Below are 21152 nucleotides of genomic sequence, written 5' to 3'. Positions count from 1 at the left end.
TTTAGCTTTCTTTAGATACTTTTAGACAAGACTGTCCGATAGGAACTAAATGATTTTTGACCAGAAAGAAAGATTTATGTTCACACAAAGTTTAATTTAAATTTATTGTTTTTAAGCCGAAATTTGAATTATATATATATATATATATATATATATATATATATATATAACGTAGTTCTATTGTGCGCCCTCGATGAGCGCCCCAGTGCTCAGGCGTGCCCATGTGATTTCCTTTTTATCTAAGATTTTGTATTTAAATTAAAGGGAGTGAAAATTAAAAATAAATAATACTAGATGTTCGATTGTTGGTGTAGGATAATAAAATTATACCACCTGGTCGTTCGTGTTTGAGTGATTGGGATGTTCTTTCGGATGAGTCTAGTGATTAGTATATGAGGTATTGTCAAAATGAAGTCTGGGTTTTGAATCTCGGTAAAGTCGAGATAAATACTTCTTTTATGTGCTAGTCATTATTTCGAAGGTTAGTAGTCCCTTGTGATTTACTTCCTCCGTGTTGATCCTGGGACAGATTGACGGGGGCGTTGGGGTGAGCGTATTCACCTTTTTACTACACAGTGATTGAGTGATTGGGACGCTCAGAAGTGATTTGGACATTACAACTGCATTCACTTTGGGATGCCCCAATCACTTAGTGGTGGATGTATTACAAACAGCGAGTCGCGGAGAATATTAAAATTATATATATATAATTTAGGTATTTAATTTTTCGAATCGATTAATTTTAAAGATGATCGATCGAAGTTTTCTATCAACCACTAAAGTAAATCAGGAAGTACTCGTGACGATGTGTTTACGCAGTCAACTTTCTTAAAGTTGTCGTCCTATTGTAAGAAAACTCTATACATTACAATTGAAATTCGACCCTTAAATATTTGATTAGCCATTGCATTGTAACTCTGGGGTAATAATATATATTAGTGCAAGAAGTATCATATGATCAAATTTAAATTTTGATGTTGACAAAGGGTTAAAAAAGTAAAGTCTATTTGAGGTTTAGTGTGTTTAACAAGTTTACAGAAAAGTTCTAATTGAGGCTAGGCAAAGAAGTCATGGTCGATTAGATTGACAAAAAAGTCCTAATTGGTGGGATTGGACAGGAAGTCTTAACAAATCGAGAATATCGAGCAAAAAGCCCTAGGGATCGAGGACACCAAACTGGAAGCCCTGGGTCAAGAACACCGGGAATTCTAGATAAGTTCGAGAACTGAAGGTCTAACAGAAAGTCCTGAGGGTCAAGATCAAGCTGAATAAAAGTCCAAACAAATCGAGTAGATCAAGGTTTGACACCATGTAAACTCTCTCAAGTGGAGTGGTAAGAACGTGCTCTCAGAAAAAGAGCAGTAGGCATTGGTCCAACATAAAATTTCATGGGAGACCTGAAGTTGAGACAGGGACAATTGGAAAGTTGTTAATCATATCATTATTATGTTTGTGCTAATTCTGTGATGCAAGAAGTTAAAAATGAGAGTTGGCCAGAAAAAGGAACTCCGGGCAACCTGAGTGGATCCAGGTGCTCAAATTGCTAAAAGTCCATATCACATCCAGATGAGGTGGCACACCATAATTGGGAGGTCTATGTCAACTTCCAGACGCCTAGAAAGGGATCAAGTCAACATAGATAGAGCTTTGTCCAAATGCAACAATGTCAGTAGTTCAGACGTCCGGAAGGGATTCAGACACTTAAAGTTGGATAACTCATCGACGGAGATGGATTGGATAATCTATACTGGAGGCACCTGGGGCTAGTCCAAGCGCCTAAAATCACCTTTAAAAAAACCTTCGGACAGCAGTTTCAAACCATCTCTTTCAAGCGACGCTTCCACTCCGTGCCAAAGTTCTAACGACACATCATTCTTGCAATTCTTCAAACTATGCTACACTCAAGTTTCAACGATACAACAATGACGCGACGCCGCTATGAACGCAAACAAGCCCAGCTTTTGTTAACATTTTAGTTGCAAGTTGTTTGATTTGTTTCCTTCTTGTGCTTATTTATCTAGGGGTCAGTAAAGTGTTAGTGTGCCATACCTTTGTAAGGAAATGAATATTCTTCTAGTTAAGAAAGAGATTAACAATGATTGTCCATTGAAAATAATCAAAATCACATTATTTCCTTATTCTATCTTTAATTTTTTGTTGTACGACTTAGATTGCAAATAACTGCCGCGACTCTCATAGATTTCCAGCTAGCCCAGACATCGTGCGGACCTTCACTGGCCCGTGGCCAAACCTCAGCCCAAATGTTGTAGCGCTGGCCCACGTTCAACAATCTCGTTCACTTCTCGACGAAAATTCATTTGTTGGCGTTAAATTTTGGGTGTAAGCAAAGCGAACCATTTTGGCTCCACAGACGAGATACTAGATTCCTTCGATATATTGCTATAGAAATTCCACCCGATGTGTTTTCTGCGTGGGGCAAAAATGATTGACGTTTCGGACCATATGCTTTTCCATGAATTTTTTTCACTTCTACGCAGGTAAACAGATCATCAATAACAAACACAGAAAATGAAGGCCAGCGAAATAATTTCCTTTAGTTCTTTCAAATCATTTGATCACTTCTGTTTCATAAATGGGATTAACAAAATATGAATACAATAAAAATATATATAAATTCTATAGTTTGATGCACAACAACAATTTTAACGTATCGAAATAAGTACTCTTGAATTTGATACTAAAGGGAGGGAAAAAAACCAATTATGTAAGATTTGATAAACTAAGTAATATTCAATATGCTACTAAATGCGGAAATAATTATCTGTTTATGAATAAATTTTACAGCTAACCAAACAAGATGGATAAAAGATACACTTTGATAGCAATCTGATTTCTTGAGAATGGTTAGAAGATTTGGAAGAAAGTTATGTATCTTTGTTTGAATATCCATTCCTTGCAATAATGGCATGCCCGCAAGTCAAGTTCGACCCAAATCATCTCAAAAATTTATTCAGAACTATTTTGTAAGGCACCTCGATCCATGAAAGTTGGCCCCTTCTCAAGTGATCTAGCTCCATGTATATAGATATCGGTATACAAAACTTTTGTTAGGGTGAGGAGACACGAGGAAGAGACGCTAAGTCTCCTTAAGCCCTCACCCCTGATAGAAATGGATGGATACTAAAACTAAAAGCTCCTGTCTTTTGGGAAAGAAAGGCGTAAAGGAAGTAGGAATGCAAGGGCAAAGAGCCATGATATTTCTTTTGCTTCGAAAATACCTACCGCTTGTGAAAAAAACTCGTGCAAATCATCCCATCAGCAAGCAAGAATGAGTTCAAGTTCTCTTGTTTGTGCACGGAACAAATGCTAGAGCATCTCAGCATTTGGCACCAAGCAACTACTACCATCAGACTAGGGTCGAAAACCCATGTGAGATTATGATTTTATTGTTCTTAAATAAATAATTATATATCAAAAATTTTATTTATTGACGCATTTGAGTTTCAACAATATAAATTGATTTTGTCAATTCTTAGCGAACTTTAGCACACTTCAAATTATCTAAAAAGAGTGATGTATAGTGACCATTTCTTTAATATTCATGATAGTTGTACAGAATGAGCGTAGCAAATGTGTTAGAAATTCAAATTTGTTTATTTCTTTCCAAAACAAATATAAATGCGCCTATAACTCAAAGGGTGAAATTTGCTCTAAATATGTGATTCATTTGCAACCCTAAACAATAACAGACAACAAACTTAAAGTAAAAGAGAAGCTTATGGTTCAAACATCAACATCAACAAGCATCTTGGCCACAACAATTTGATGAGGAATATTACAGTTCTCTCAAATCAACTCTATATACAACATTAAATTACAATAATTATGACAAATTAATTTTAATTATATTGACTAGTTTCTCATTGACATTTTATTCCTAACATCTTTAACTTCATTGACTTTAGCTTTAGTTGCCGCTTAAAAAAAAGGCTTGGCCGTACCATAACTTATCTCAAATGTAATAATTGGCTCATGAGCATAGTTATGAAAATTGGACTCCCTCTGTCGGTTCTTACGGATCATTTAAATACGGATAGAATGGATGGGTAAAACTGCTTTTCAATAATTTTAACATGGCAACGACTAATAATAGAGATAGACGAAGAAACCAATATATCAAAATGGAACGGAAAGTCAATTTTTTTTAAAAAAAAAAAAAAAATAGGTAGCTTTTGGGATACAATATTATAGGATTGAAGGCGGATTTTCAAGTTTTTTTCAATAAAACCCAAAAAAATGAAATGAAACAATATTATATAATGCGTGTCATATATTTTATATAATTGTATGTTATATTAGCAAATATATAATATTTGATTAATTAACAATCTAGTTAATTTAGAGTGATGTAGTCATAGCTTTGTCAATTCCTCTTCATCAATCTGAGTTCCTACTGTGTCTTCCACAATTTTACAAATTCATGAGATTGATCAATTTGTTTTCATCATCTATCTCCTTATTTTCCTTCCATGTCAACGACTTATCATTCCACCCATGACACATGTCCCTTCCAAGACCTCTATTGTCTTCTACAATATCAAGGGAACATTGCTTGGTGTTTGCCCCTTTTAGCATCTCTCTAGCGTCCCCTCTTCAATGATATTTTAATGATATCGTTGCTTTCATTCTTTCCTCACTTTCTCTTTAATAAACATTGTCCCTCAAATTTATTAGGATCTATGTAAGATAGTAAATAATGTACATTCTATAGCACTTTATTTACATACTTGAGATACTTGATATTTAGAAAAAGCAATTACTCAACAATTTCTTTTCAGTTGATAGAAAGGGCTTGCAATAGAAATTTATTATTTATATTTTTTTATTAATTCACAATTAATAATTCTATTATAGTTATTGTTTATAGTTATATTCAATTGCATATTGCATAGTTCTTCTCACTATATATTTCTTATTTAGTTCTTGTTAAAAATTTTACACGAAGAATTTCATTTCCCAATAATTTCAATGGATCTAGTATAAAAACCTAATTCCACCACCATCACCAACAACAATAACAATCTAACTTTTATCCCACCTGAGATCGGCTATATATGGATTCTTTTATATATATATATATATATATATCTCCCACCAATTCTCTAAATCCAAACTAAACCGAGTCAATAAATTTTTTAAATGGTTTATAGGCACAAACCTTTGATATTAGCCCGAATTTAAATTGAATTGGTTCAATTTTTATAACTAGGCACGAATCTTTGTTATTAGCCCGAATTTAAATTGAATTTTGTCAATTTTTTTAACTATGCTCATGAGCGTTGAAGTGGACAAAAACTTATAGAGCCGGGTTAAGGATATTGGGCCTTCATTCATAATCACTCATTCCTGGATATTTATGTTTTGGTAATCCAGGTATCTAGCTCTTACCGACTAATCCCGGAGGTGACTAATCCGGCCCCACAAAAGTTTCTCATCTGTCACAAAGGTAAATCGAGAAGTGTAGATAGGTCCTAGTGGATGGCCTAGTGTCACAAGTTTTTCAAACTCCCAGGCGTAATGTGTCATAGGTGAGATTTGAATCTTTGTTGTCTAGGAAACAATCTTACCTCTTACCATCATACCATAGTTCCGAGGGTTTTGCCCCCACGGGCTGGATCAGCTGGAAGGGTGCCTAACGCTTGTAACGGAGGTTCAAGGGTCGAGGGTCGCCAGTTGCACACGGGCGTAAAACCTCGGTCTGCTGCGCTTTAAATTCCACTCGACCCCAGTCACCCCTCCTACTCAGCTTAACCGTAATTTACCCCCTCTGGATATCTGTGGGGCCGGACCTAGGGGGCCGCTAAGGTGATGGTTCCACCTTTTGCAATAGTTCCGGGGGTTTTAATGGATGAAATCCATTAAACAGGAATTGATGATTATGTACGAAAGGCCCATATCATACTTTCTCCCAAGCTCCAAAGATATTTTGTCCAGTTAAACGAAGCAAGATTAGAGATGAAAGAAACCGTGTCATAAGAAAAGGAAAAACGTACCGCGAGTGTTAACAGTAGTTTGTGAATGGGCTAAAACGGTCACGGCCACCACTGACCACCTGCATGAAAAAGAAACATACGATAAATACATCTAGTCAACGTGTTACATGAAAGTGGAAGCTCTCGACAAAACAACAGGCAATCAAATTGCAATTTTAAAAGTGGAATTGTTTCCATTAACACATTGATGCAACATTTTCCCAGAGGATTCGGGAAAGAACTAAGGTTTCACGTACGCATTTGTATCATGCTTTGAAGATAAAAAGTATTAATCTCTCATAAAACATATCACGGCATGAAGAAAGCAAAGTCAAGCATAGACCCAACGTAATTATCTTAACAATATTAAGAGTGGAGAATAATTACAACTGTAGTTGACTTGCTAGAATATTGAAGTATTCTTTTTGTGGTTGATTAAGCAACCATTATCCCTCTTTTATGTTAGCATTTCAAACACAAAGTATATTTCCAAATTATTTTTCGTTCATGTTGGCAGAATGAAATGGTTTGACAATTAGTCACACCATTGTCCAATAGCATCCATTTGCACAGCAACGATGAATTAATGATTGGCTTTCATCAACACAAATAAAAAGGACAATAGACGATCATTAAGGGATCTTTGTGAATTATAGCGAGATGTGAGAAATGCTGCCAAATTTTGAGCAGTGGAAATGGAATGGATCTGCTAACTTAGCAGACATCAGTGATAAAAACTACTAATGAATTTCATAAAATTAAGAAATGCTTATGGAAGGATATGAGAAATCTGACTTGTGGGGAATGCGTCTCTTGGTTCTTGACAATGTCTTATATTGGGTGGGTTAATGAATCAATCAAGAAATAGCACCAGCAAAATTTACAAATTCCAACTCCTCTTCTGAGAAAGGAAAACCATTCATTAACCTTGATTGGAGATAGTTTTTCAGCAAGCAGATAGAAAACCAAGTATAGTTGAATAGTTTTCAGGCTTTTCAGCTACAGATGCATGTGACCTGAAACCAGAGAAACTAAGGTACTCAGGTCTGTTCAAGATCTCACAGAAGACTGATTCTATTTAAAACTTGAGTATGCGTTGTGACATGAAATATACACACGAGGATGAAAATAATATCACAGATAAGTCTTTGGTTCGTCAAGTTCACAGCTTTTACCAAAAGAGCAAGCATGGGCTATTATATAGTTGATGGATGGATGTAAGTCAACAATGGACAAACCATTTATTGGTTCTTTAGATGAGATGAAAGGGAAAAGATGGAAATTTGAAAGATTGATTAGAACATTCATCTTTGGTAGCTCATCAATCAAGACTGGGTAAAAATTAATTCTTTCACATCCCTCCTCATTATTCTGTCAATCTTGTATAGTTGTATATCACAATCTTTTCAATTTATCATTCCTCTAGAAGAAAGATAGTCTCGAACATCAATTTGGCTTCACTTTAATTGTTCTTTTTTTTTGATACTTTTTGTCTATACCCGACTACTAGTATGCAGAATAACTAACCTATTAGTGTAACTGGAATGTTTAGACCACGAATGAGATTGCAAGTCTCAAGGAATGTTTCCGAACTACAATTTGTTGATGACAAAAGGCTGAATTAGTAGAGAATGGTGTGACCTTTTGGGGCTTGGTTTAAATATAACAACTGATTATATCTAATTTTATTTACAACTTTTATGATATCCTAAAGCACAAGTTTTTTGAAAATGCTATACTCATCTGGATAGGTTATGTATTGACTCATTCCCATCAGAATATAGATAGTTTGAAACAGTTAGAAGATATGCATCAATAACTATATGAAAATAATCTTGGATGATGAAACATGGTTGCATTCTTTCTACATGATGTAGTCAGGAAGATCTCTATTATCAAGAAAGAAAAGAATAAATAGACAATCATACATGAGTAAGAAAAAAAAGATAGCTAAACAATCTTTAGTGAAAAATGAATGCTTTATATTTGTTAACAAAGAAGAGTGCCTCTGTGGATAAAATAAAATTTCAAATCATTCTATACAATAATATTATACTCAAAAGAGCTAAACTAAGATGATGGAAAACTGCTGAAGTTGACACGACAAGAAATATGTTACAAATAAAGCATGAGTTAATCAGATACATACAAAATGCTGCACAGAGCATAAATGGTCTTTGATGGAGCTATCTGGTTTCCCAATTCAACCTAAAATCCATCACACTTGCGGAACTTCAAGAGCAGTCATGACACATCATCACATCAACAATCATAGCTATGACAAAATTGACATCAATAACAGCAGCTCCTTCACCAGAACCTGCATTTTGAAGTAGATAGTGCATTCATAATAATATACCAACATGATTTCCTTGCATATAAATACTACACATATGGCAATTGTAAAGAATTGCCATAATGCAGTATCTCTTAAGCAAAATTACATTTTTGAAAAGCTAGAGACTATGGAAAGTTGACACTCGAGGAGATTTCACCTAAGAAGCAGATTAACTAGTGTTTATCAAGTTATCAGCTAAAACTTTGGCCTTATCTCATTACCAAGGGTACCATGACCACAGGTAAGAGGTACCCGACAGGTAAGAGGTATCTGACAGGTAAGAGAGAGCAACTTATAACAAGAACAAGCATAGTTCAAGGCATACTTAACAACTCAGCGGTTCTTTCATTGTGTTGTGGATAGGGTGCAAATATACTACATGCACTTTTCAAACCTTGCTTAAATCATTTCTTTGGGCAATGCTTATTTTGAGGACTCGAAAGTCTTTTCTCTGAACCTAACATAAGTCTTGGAACAAGGGGATATTTTTTTATTGCACCTAATTATTATTTTCTCTGCTCTTTTTCTACCCCTCACACCTTCATCAACCATAGAATATGTTGATAGTATTTGAATATTTCTACATCATCCCTACCTGTTTATTCCATTTTATAATAGATTTTGGTTACACTTAATTGCTCTTGAACATCAGTTTCATTTTTTATTATCTTTTCTAGTAAAGTACATGTCTGTTTCAACATTCTCATCTCTACTATATATATTTTTCTGATGTTTTTCCTTACAACCAAACATTCAAATCCATAAAGAATAATAGGGTAAACCATAATTTATAAGATGTTTCATTTACCCAATGATGTACATGATAAAGTGCTATCGTTAATTGAATATGGAACTGTAAAGATGCGGATCTGTTCTGCAAAATAGCACTGGTCCAAGTAAAATGCAATGGCCCTTCAAATAACAAGTAAAAATGCAAGGCTAGATATGCTAAATTATCTGTTATCATCGGATGTTAGTGCAAATGCAGATCTGATTGTATACCTCATCAAAGTGACTGTTACTTGTCTGATAGATAGTTCAAACTCATCAGCAACAATATAAGAATCAAATTTACACAAGGATGTAAAAGGGTAGTGTTTTATTAAGTACTTGCTCCCCCACCCCACCAACCTGCTAAAGTCAAGTTCAAGTACCTAATAATAGGTTAGTTAATTGATAAAGGCAATATAGATTCAGTTCGAGCTAGAGTTTGATTAAATTTGCAAGTACACACAGATACATTTAAGTTGAGTACTAATGGATACCCATGAGTATAGACATGGTTTGAAAACTCATACCGCGTGAAGTGAAACAGTCTATATGTATAATACTAGTAAATTACCAAACTAATAATACTCGACACAGACAATATCTCCTTATATTTCATCTCCTTCCTCTTTCAATCTTCATTCCGTCAGTGACCATGCATTGAAACGTCGGCATGATACCAAAACAATACTATCATCTCTTTCATCCTTCAACCTCCAATATATCATCGGCACCATGCATCGAAACATCCACAAGATACCGAAACAGTATTGTTCTAGTTAAAGATCGAAATTTCAACATGGCTTGAGATTTTAAACCTTGAGTATGGATGTGATATTTATCATAATCAGGTAAGATATAGGACCTTGCATACAAGAATAAAAATTTGGGTTAGGTCGTGATGACTAACCAGGTTTCAGTTTGACTGGTATCAGAAAAAAGGAGTAACCAAGCCTATAACATACATGATACAACACCAGCTATGGTATCAAATTGTATTGACATGAGTACACCATTTTAAAATGACAGATGAAGAAAGGTACTAAGAAAATATGATAATACCTTTGAGGTTGGCTGAGCAACACTCCAATTTCCTCATAGGAATGGGCTTAACCCTTTCAAAATAATTAAAAAAAAAAAAAAGACAAAACTTTAGTAAAATAAATATTTAATTTCAGTAGATACAGAAAGCAATGAGATCCAAAAACATATAATCACCATGCAAATTAATATAATTTCAGTTCATTGATCCCCGGCACCTGCAAAAGAGGAAAATATATCATAATATTTAAGGATAAATGTCATGCTTTTGATTCTGAATTTGTGAGTGCATGTTCACATCTAAAATTCATGCAGTGCATAAACTATACTTGATGAAAGCATACATGCACAATAGAGAGTAGTTTGTAGGGGCACTATGACTAAATGGATTTCGGTCCAAGTAGAGAACAAGCTTAACCTGATAGCTAAACATGTTAAGGAGTAGATAATCCTATTTTGAATTGGTATAGACATAGAGCTAGCCACCTTTTTGCTAATCAGCCATAAGAGTAATAAGGACTTGCAATGACCTTAGCTAATTCCAATTCACATCTTTGCATATTTAAGAACCCAAAATCAATAAAATTCATTATGAGATTTCCCTAATATAAACAGCATTATCATCAATTCGTGTTTATCCCAACCAGTTGGGGGTAATTTTATCACTCCATTAAGCTTTAATCAAGGATATATCATTATCTGTGCCTACAAGCCATGTTTATCCAAACTATGTGGAGTCAAGTGTATGAATATTCTTGGTCCATTGAGCTCTAATACAAAGTTCTATCATTAGTTACAAACGATGACCTAGACTTACAAAAGGTAAGGTTAAAATTCATGTCCATATGTGTAGACAAATTTTAACATTGGTTATCTAGGTCTCACGCAATCCTCAATCTTCTTTATCTAAGCTTCAGGCTGACATCACAAAATTTTTGACAAGGCTATCTCACTAATTCTATTCAAATCAATTAAATAATTTTTCATTGCATTAAATAAAATCTTTTTTAACCATCCTCTACTATCGTTCATACCTCCCCCTCTAAAATATTAATGCAATTATTCTAACTTTAGAAGCTATTATCAACCTATAAAAGAGGAAATTTGATGACCAAAGAAAACAAAATGGATGAGCAAGCACAAGAAAATTTTTCCAATCCATAAAAAAAGAAAGTGTGATTATGGATATAGCTATATGCAGGCAAAAGACTTGCATAGAAGGATTCACATCTAGGAGACTAGGAATGCCACCAGGAATGGGCGAACATGAGTAGAAATGAATTTCTTTCTCTACGTCCACTTTCCCTTGATTGTCTAACACTTTCACCAGGAGAGCATAAATGATCTATTATTTTCTTAGAAAAGCTTCCATTTAAACAGATGGGCACCCAACAACTAGTGATGGTTCTCCATTTTAATGGCCTAGCCTTAACATCATGAATAATGTCTTGATAAATCAAATCTTGGTTATCGAGTAATATAATACCTAAAATATCTAAACTGTCAGTGACAAGCTCAGTGACATGTCTTATCTACCAACTAAACCTTTTCTTTAGTTATTACAAAAATAACAATCAAGTCTTATCCCACTAGTTTTTCTTTAGTTATTGTACCATTTTCGTATATTCAGTCTTAATTTTATTTAAATTATTTAGTTTCAAGTTTATAAATCATTCTATCTAAATTGTTAACATTATATCAAATTTTAAGAGTTCAAAACAACTGCCCTACTTATCTATGGAAACAATAGACTGGTGTTATGTGAAAATATTCAGGTGCTGCCAGAAACAACCCTAAGCGAGGGCTTGCCGCCAAGTTGATCCGGATATCAATACAAACAGGAAAATCATGTAAGGGTAAGATGGCAAAGAAAAATCATCAAATTTGAAGAACAGAAAATAAAAGAAATTTCAGCAAAAAAATTGATTTCCAGCTTCAACTGACAACCATGTAAATTTTAAGTTTCAAGCACCCATCATTGCTTGTCTTCCCACAGCATGCAAAGTTAGAAAACACAGAGTAAATACCAAATCAAATGACCAATCATGTATTTTAATGATCACCAAAGCATACTAAAAGACTAGTAACAATCAACAAATAATAATTCTAAGAGCATGAAAATTGAAAATGACCAATATATGGGAAAAGGCTAATTTAGTATACCTATGAGAACCACAGTTGCAAGGGATCTTTACTTCTTCCAGGGGAAATTTGTAGTTGTAAGTGATTTCCTCACCTGCAGATATATGTCTCTTCGCATAGATGAAAATCTTTTTTTGACCCTCGACAGTAATTACTTTTGTGTAACAGTTTGGCTGAGGGGCAAAAATCATTCAAAATTATGAAAAAAATAATAATAATTAACCAAGAATTAGTTAAAGTCACTACCTCACAAGAATGATTTATAAACCTTGCCAAGCCACCACGTTTGGTTGCATCTACCTTCATGAATAAAATAAAAGTGAAAACCACATGACAATGAAGCAGTTAAAAAATCAAGATGATTAAAAAATGTGGCTATTAAAGATTCAGAGCAGGATGGATATAAGATGAGGTATCCTTGAATAGCAGCAATAGCTTCCTGCATTTTCTTTTTGTGCCTTGAGTATTAACTAATCAATCGCTCTATACCCTCACAAATATTAGCAAGAAAAACCTAAATTCCAATTGGGACTAAACAAGATTGACAGAAAGTCTCAAAAAACTAAAAAGAGAGAGAGTGCAGTTTTAAAGCTATAGCACGAACAAAAAGAACAAAAACAAACAACCAGAAACAGGTCATACAAATGAAATAAATATTCTGTTCAGCAATTTGATATAAACTTATAGTAATTCACACACGAAACAACCATAGGCTTTCACAGAAAAATCAAAGTTCGGAGCAATATGATAATGACACTCCGAAGTTTTAATGATATAATCACACACTTAAATGGTTCAACCTTTTTGGTCCATAGTAACAAAATAATAACTCAAACAACTAAATCCCAATATTTCCAGTATGCATTTATGTGAATATTGTCGCAGAAGTTTTTAATGATATACTGATGCTTAAAACAGTTCATGGTTTGGTCCATATCAAAATAACAGCATAAACAATTCAACCTCAAGGTTTCCAGTGAATATGTGGGTTATGCATCCATAAGAATATAGCCACAGTTTCACTACCTACCTCAATGTCCTATATTCAGTGTAAGCTAATTTGTCTCTGGAGACTCACTAGACAAGCTAAGATTTTTATTAAGCCTTATAAGAATATTCTGAAAGTATTACACCTAACTACAGACTTTAATCTAGGAAATGCTGAGTTATGTATTGCTGACAAGAATTAGTGTTGCAAAATAAATTTATTCATTTTCTGAAAAGTTGACCTATAATCATGTTTATTCTAATAGTCTCCTTTATATTACAACTACTATAAGCCTTTTGAAGGTCAAGAAAACTTGGAAGATTATGCCTAGATGAACTTATTAAAGCTCCATAATATTCAAACTGAAAATAAAATGGCTGCAGAAGTTGCAATTTGCAAAACAAATAATGCAACCTTATACAGCAGCATTGTTTACGGACATTACTACAAATAAGAATATTTTGTGATAAGAAAGATGAGGTGACCAACTCTGCAATATGACATAAGAAAAGATCGGAACTTGATACATTTGAGGGTATAGATAAGAGAGTTTCAGCAAAAGCACTAGCATAACATAAATTACTCACCACATAATCGTCATCTAACCGAAAGAGGTAACTACTGCCAATTCCCATCCTTTCGTACAGGCGCTCACGTATATCAGATGTCTGTAAGTACTGTGCCCCTTAGTTTTCTTTAAAAGCTATCTCATTGAAGAGTTGCAGAAGTAATATATTTACCCGTCGGCGAATCAATTCCCCCACATATTCAATCACAAAATCTTCTGCATCAATTGGTTCTAGAGCAACCAGACCCCAGTCATGTATGTTGCTTCTCTGGAAACATAATCGTTTCTTCCTCGCCTAGAAAAAAATAGAAAGGTGAGCCCCAGAAAAAAAGTTTAGTGGCTTTTCATGAGGACGACTTTTTGTTAGAAACCTTTATCTGTGTCGCTTTCAATAATTCAGCCCCATCTGCAGCAGCAAGAAGGTTACGCAGCTTAACACGGTTTGTTCTTGCAGAAGGACCTTTAGAATTTGAATTTCGCAAATAATTTCCACGGAAACCTATTGAAAAGTACTGAGTACGGATTCCTCTTATGTAAGCCTTCTCCGATGGCAGTGCAGCTCTTGACCATCTATGCCACTCCCAACCATTAATGGAAGATCGTGCACAACCATCTGACTTAGGACATGGAATTGTAGATTTAACCTTCCTTTTGGCAGAGTGCTTATGCTTTCGTTTTCTAGATGAAATTGTAGATGGCAATTTAGAATCCTCAGGAATTGGTGAAAGATGCTTAAACTCTTCCTCCATCTTCTTCAGAAAAGAAGTTTGTTTTGCTGCCAATAGAAAGAAGAAATAGAAAGTTTAATTACATATTATTTCTAATAATAAATGTTTATACCAGGGATCAAAAGAAAAAGGAGCTACATCCTTACACTTCATTGTGTTACTACAATTTGCCAAATTTTTTGATTCATCCTGAACACTAAGTTTATGTTTTTTATTTTCAGAAAATTTATCAACTGTGTTGGAGCTGGAACCCTGCTGTGATATCCAAGGATCAGACTCTTTTTTTTCATTACTAAACTGGCACTTGTGAACAACAGCAGACATCTCACTAATGACACTGCATGAATCATCACCAAAAGAAAGCGTAGCATTTGAATTGGAGAATGTGGGCATTTCTTTGACATTCAGATAAGCCTTCCTCAATCTCCGCCTTTTTCTTGGGAAAATAGAAGAATCAAGTGATTCCTTATGGTTACTAGCTTGACAGCATGAATTCTCTAGCAGTTTCCCAGTCTTGTAGCTACCAAGTTCTTGGAAACTCACACTTCTTAGACTCATGTTTACTACTAACTCTGGAAGTGATTCGATCATATTCTGAGAATGCAAGGTGCTCACATCCTGCTTTGATTGTTGATGATCCTCCGATAGAACTAAGGGTTCAAATATTTTCTTAGCAAACCTTTTTTTCTGGACATAAGTATGCTTTCCAGTCTTCAAAGATGAAGCAGTCGACTTTGACTTAGTAGAATATCCAAAATTTCCCTTATGATTCTTGGAAGCCAATGATAAACTAGAGGTAGCATCTTGCAAGCAAACATACGATTCATCCTAGAATTAGTCATTGAAAGATATAAGAATTAATAGAAAGCCAATAAAAAGCTGACCAACATACATCAGTAGATGAAGCAATAAAAGATCTCACAAATGAAAACCTAAAATATACCTCAAGCAATTTTTTTGGGTGTCTTGTCTTACTGTCAACTTTTGTAGCATCCAGTTGAAATTCTCGCAAAGAATGACAAGACTCAAAATATTGATTGAGCATATAACCAAAGTAAGTGTACTTCAACTTTTTAAGTACATGATCATGCAACTTTTGTCTAAAGATTGCCAAAGTTGCATACTTATCCAAATGTGGAATGTGCTCAATCAACTTTTGAGGCCGAAATTTATTGTTTGGAAGGATCATAATCGAACAATTATCCATCCCAGGAGGAGGTGGTTCATCAGTAATATCAACACCATTATCATCTGATAAGTCAGATCCCAATTGTTCAAAAGCATTTGAAGATGCTGTAGAGGGACTTGCTGGCTCTGTTCCCAGATAATCTGATTTTCAATTACAAAATCTCAGAAAAATACAAAATGTTTACATATGCAAAATCATAAACAGTAGTTTTGCTTTTTTTTCATAAGAGAGAACCATAATTACCAGAAGCATTGATCCCCATATCAGCAGTCATGTCTTGCAAGCTACACAAGGCATATTGCTTGTTTTCAGTTACATCAAGCTTGTCCTGCAATCAGAATAATAAATGATAAGCTACAAGCAGACAATGTAGCATGCAAAAGCGGAAGCATACAACTGAGGGACAACAAACATACGGCGAGAGCCATTAAAAGCAAAATCAAAAGAAAAGCCTATTTAACTTACATCATTCAAATTATAGTTTGATGCCAAGCAAAATAAATTTGTTAGTTCCTCTATTATGGCATCCTGAAAGAATCTAAACAAAGATATCTTGGCTGACACATACAAATCATTTTCTAGAATTCCTTGGATTCTTGATGAATCCATCTCCCTCTCTTTCAGCAATTTACAATCTCCTGGAATCAATGGCAAAGAAGAAGCATAAAAATCCTCCTTGCTTGATACAAATCCTGGTGCAGAATCCCCATCGTGTATCAGAGACAGAAGTACAACCTAACATCGGAACAAAAAACATGCATGAAAAAAATCAGTATCATTAGAGAATATATGCTGGCTTTAGCCAAAGGGATTCTCTGGAGAAGGATGAGTATACTTTATCATCATCTTTTTTCATCTCACCCATCTTAGGCAAACCTTGCCTCCCAGATTCAACAACAACAGGTAAATCTAACCAGTGCTTTCTTTTAAGCCATGAACTACAATATTCCACCGCCAGATCAGAAAAGAAAGCATCCCATGAAGCTTTCATGCAATCATAGTAAAGGAATTTCCGAACTGCTAATAATAACTCTGGAAAGGTAACACAGGAGCCAGAAGAGAATTCAAAACTGTCCTGTGATGAAGCTACCATCTGCAAAATTTAGAAATATATCAGCAACCATTTCCTACAAAGAAAGTGAGAGATTCCGTGGCATCATGAAAAGAAAAAAAAATAATGAGATCCAAATGAAAGAACAGAAATATTCTCTGTTACCTTTCCTTTGCTTGAATCATGTTTTCTATTATCCTGATATGTTGGTTTTGATCTGTCTTGTCTCTCGGCCTTTTTCGATAAAAAGAAATCAGGTATGATGCTGCTCAAGATTTCATCTACCAGAACACGGCGTGCAGCTTTCATTATGACAGGATGCAGTTGCATTGAAACTTCATCTGATACATTAGAAATGAAATTGGAACGACTGTTGGAATGCTTGTTAGTAACCTTGGCCTTAATATTAGTTTCAGAAATATGCTGGCTGCTAATTGTGCTCCAATCCTCAATTAGAGATGCCAATGTAAATGGCCCGACCAAATTATCAACATGATGTATCTGAGGAAGTAAAATTTTAAATGTTTGCATATGAAATGGAAAACAATGAAAAAAAAATAGCAAGCTCAAAAAGAAAGACCTATCAGAGATTATCATGCCCAAAGAGTGAGAGGATTGGATTACTAAAAGTGTATCTAACACCCAACAAATAAGTATAACCATCCCTTAGATTGCTCTAGAATAAACTACCAATATTAAAAATGTTCACACAAATATGAGCAGATTCAGTACACAGCCAAGGAGACTTTCTCCTGTACTTGGCAAAGCCAACTAAAAAAATACCAAACCAACCATTAACTCTGTCCTAAAGCATTTCTGTTGCATATATTGCATTAACAACTAGTCAATAGAAATCTCAGGAAATCAACAAGATTTTTAATGTTCTTTGATATGATAGCATTAGGCATTTTTATATTTTATTGATGCTCTAGAGCAAAATACTTTAAACTAAGGGCCAATTTGAGCAGGGTCTGCTCATGCAAATAACCGCAGGAATAGTTCAGATAGATATTCACAAGAACCATGTAGTTCACAAAAAAACAACAATAACACTCATAAAAATATACAATAATGTTAATCAACTGAACATGACATTGAACCAGGACAATTGCATTTTCTTACCATTAAAGAACCATCAAGGTAACTGTTGTGATACCAATAATATAATTCAGCAAATGAATGAGCTCCGTGTTTGTTACCACCCTTGTCCTCAAACATCCAGCAGCTGTCTTCACTTGTGAATGGCTGTAAACCAATTAACAATAATGTATAATTCTCAAATGATTGACAATTTAACCAAGCATAAAGTATTTAAAAAAGAGTGATACAATACAGAAAACATTACATATCTTGTTCAAACAAGAGAAGTCACCTGCAAAAGCACCAATGAAGTATGATTCATTGCTGAGTTGAGCTTGCCCTGTTCTGCATTTTGAACTTCATATGAAACCGTTGAACCCCGGCCTACCAACTCATGCATTTCGCTAGTCATGCCAGAAAAACTTGAAGCATCACATACAGAATTTGACAACCGTCTTAAATATTTCAAAGGCACGGGATTCATGAAACTTCCATGTGCAACAGGATAAATTGGAAGTTCTTCTGGCAAGAACCCTGAAGACAGGCCTTCACTAAGCTGCTCTTGACTGTATGGTCCACACATATGGCCATCTTCATTGATATACATCCATCCACTAACAAAAAATTGACCATATTCAGCACTAGCACTGCCATCTTTGAGTGGTACACAGGTGCCTTGAGACAGAGAGATGTTACTACCATAATTTGAAGATGGAGAAATTCCTCCTACTGCTGCATATGTGTCCACAGGATCAGAGCAGAAGGAGGAACAATTAAATGCTTCTGAATACCTAAATATCAAATGCACAAGTAAAGAAATATAAGGTCCACCCTCTGAATGCTACAAAATAACTAGAATAAAGCAGAGGTTTACTGAGAAGATGAACAGTCGTCAGCATGGTGACAAAAGTAACCACCAATTTCAGCTATACAGTTCCTAGATAGGTCGTGAGGTAAGTCGAATCCAGATAATCTCATTTCTTTATTTGATGGAACATGATGAGAACAATAGGATTCTGCCAAACGTTGCTCACTGTTGCTACTGCAATCATGTAAGCATATTCTCCCCTGAAAGAGTTCCTCACTTGTTCCCTATGAAACCATAAAAATCAATTCAATAAATTCGATATTGAACATCAGGTCCATAATATGAGATGGTTACGACAGCAAGAGGTTGAACATATGAACCACACACAGTAATTTAGCTCCTATTGGTTGAGGCAAGATGTAAACATTATGCTCATAGCAGACAGAAGTTACAATGTTCTAACCATAATATAAGCTAACCTAATAGTGGCTTACAAACTGTAGACAACAAATTTGACTACTCGATATCCATCACTGACTTTGAATACTATGTAAATATGCATTCCAAATTTTGGATGGTGATTGCCAGTCATCCTCATCATGTGCCTTTAATTAGTCCAAACAAAATCTCCATTGTGACAATAAACACCAATACTATGAGCTCCAAGTATGAGCTACAAGATCACACTTGTTTAATTGCCATGGTAAATTGGTGATTCCATCACCGAAATCAAGCATCTCCTCTACATTACTCATATACATATTCTTCGAAGTTGTGAAGCAACTAAATAAAAGCTTCAGACAGGGATGGTTGACTAAATATGCACAGTCCCCGCTAAAACAGCGTCCAAAACTAGTAATTTGCACACAGTGATGAAAGTTAGTACTGTGGTAGCACTTTGCGTCAAGCGTAGATGTCTACTAAAAACATGAAATATAACGCAATTTTATTGTGTGATTTGAGAACGAATGAGATCTATCACAGAGTCATGGCCTAAAATTATTTCTCAAATAGCATCTCAACTTCGGATTCCCTCAAAATACAAATCGTCTTCGTGAGAAATGAGAAATAAGGCCACACGAAGCTTCTTACTATCCGATCGTAGACCCAGGCAATCCCTTGGTGAAACAGAGAAGGATCAAATGCATCTAAGAACACGGGGTACGAGATCAAGCATGGCGGTCTAGGAAATTGGGGTAAACAAAAAGTTAACAAGGAAGAATGAGAGAGATATTCACCGGATCTGTCGGTGAGAAGCGAATCCGCCGGATCCCTCGAGCTGGAAAGGTTTCGAACTGCGGCATCTTCTCCGGCAACCAAAATCGAAACAAAGCAAGCCCCGACAAATCTCAATAAGGTGATGGGATTGATCGATATCGACCTATCACAGAAGAGGAACCACCATCGGGATTGAGGGGAGAAAGAAGAGGAAAGGAGACGAAAGAAGGGGCGAAGGCGGCGGCGATGAAAAAGGGTGAAAATGAACGGTGTCGATAATATGGTTGGGCGTGCAGAACAATTAACCCAGCCAAACTTTTCAATTTATTCAACTAAGATCGAAAAATCCAAGTAATCAATTAATATATAATTATTAAAGGCGTTTTAAAAATTAGAAGGGCGTTATACAGACTTGTTATATAAAGTGCTAAAATATATTAATTTAATTCAGTCAACAAAAATATTATATATACAAAAATTATAGTCAATTTAATTAAAATTTTTAAAAATTTTATCAAAATTATTATAATTTATTAGAGCAATTATTAAATATGTGTTACAAATAATTATTATAATAGTATATCAACTAAAGATATAAATGAATCATGTTACTTATGAACTATTCGAAATTCGATTCAATAAAAAAAATTTTGAACTCGTTTAATGAGACTCGTTAAGATAAATAAATCAAACTCAAACTTCATAATATTTGGCTCATTAATTCATGAACATATTTGTTAAATTCATAAATTAATTTTAAAATTAAAAATAATAGTTTTGACTTTTGATATTGAATTTATAAATTTTACACTCTACTTATGAAATATAGATAGATATATTAAATTTATTTATTAAATAAAATTATAAATTTTAATAATAATATTATAATTTTCTCTAAATATATAATTTAGTTTTTAATAAATATTTAAATTTATAATTTATATTTATTAAATTCGTTTAGGTTCGATAAAAGCTCAAATAAATTTAAGTTCGACTCGATTATAAATAAGTCAAACTCAAACATTCAAGAATTCAATTTAACTCGAATTAATTACACTCCTAATATCAACTATTTAATATTGTAAATGCTATTGCAGTAATTAGATAATGGTTGCTATAAGACTATAGCTAGATAATGGTCGTTAAAGGGGGATTTCTCTCCCGTTTAGTTTTCTGAGGCTCGGTTATGACCCAAAATTTATTTTGATATCGAAAAAAATATAATCATCTTTTTATTATA

The 21152-nt window shown here is 34.5% G+C and overlaps 1 protein-coding gene across 6 annotated transcripts; it reads right to left on the bottom strand.

The window, feature by feature from the left end:
- Window positions 1-3704: 3704 nt before the first annotated feature.
- Window positions 3705-20199, bottom strand: LOC121988405 (histone-lysine N-methyltransferase ATXR7-like). Of its 6 annotated transcripts, XM_042541811.1 has the most exons (20): window positions 19933-20199; window positions 18761-18978; window positions 18179-18677; window positions 17929-18051; window positions 16972-17307; window positions 16591-16848; window positions 16221-16490; window positions 15999-16083; window positions 15510-15895; window positions 14713-15394; window positions 14210-14613; window positions 14011-14133; window positions 13858-13938; window positions 12529-12582; window positions 12304-12455; window positions 10318-10358; window positions 10162-10214; window positions 8143-8313; window positions 6921-7009; window positions 3705-6073 (listed from the first exon to the last, which is right to left on the bottom strand). In XM_042541811.1, exons 1-16 carry the CDS (start codon window positions 19996-19998, stop codon window positions 10337-10339), a joined length of 3759 nt encoding a protein of 1252 aa, XP_042397745.1. In that variant the 5' UTR covers window positions 19999-20199; the 3' UTR covers window positions 3705-6073; window positions 6921-7009; window positions 8143-8313; window positions 10162-10214; window positions 10318-10336. The 6 variants fall into 6 exon arrangements, with proteins under 6 accessions (XP_042397745.1, XP_042397744.1, XP_042397746.1 ...); XM_042541810.1 differs by lacking the exon at window positions 6921-7009; XM_042541812.1 differs by lacking the exon at window positions 6921-7009 and having other exon boundaries at window positions 12304-12376.
- Between the last annotated feature and the right edge of the window lie 953 nt (window positions 20200-21152).

Source organism: Zingiber officinale, chromosome 6B, assembly GCF_018446385.1.
Source record: "Zingiber officinale cultivar Zhangliang chromosome 6B, Zo_v1.1, whole genome shotgun sequence".
NCBI classification, from domain to species: domain Eukaryota; kingdom Viridiplantae; phylum Streptophyta; class Magnoliopsida; order Zingiberales; family Zingiberaceae; genus Zingiber; species Zingiber officinale.
Note: the sequence above shows the minus strand (reverse complement) of the source record. Positions and strands in the feature narration are given on the sequence as shown.

Coding starts and splice junctions, on each gene's coding strand:
- LOC121988405 (XM_042541811.1), bottom strand. CDS start 19,998: ATGCCGCAGTTCGAAACCTTTCCAGCTCGAGGGATCCGGCGGATTCGC. Junction 15,395..15,509: donor ACCCAAAAAAATTGCTTGAG/GTATATTTTAGG, acceptor GACTAATTCTAG/GATGAATCGTATGTTTGCTT. Junction 12,583..13,857: donor GGTTAGATGACGATTATGTG/GTGAGTAATTTA, acceptor TTATTCATGAAG/GTAGATGCAACCAAACGTGG.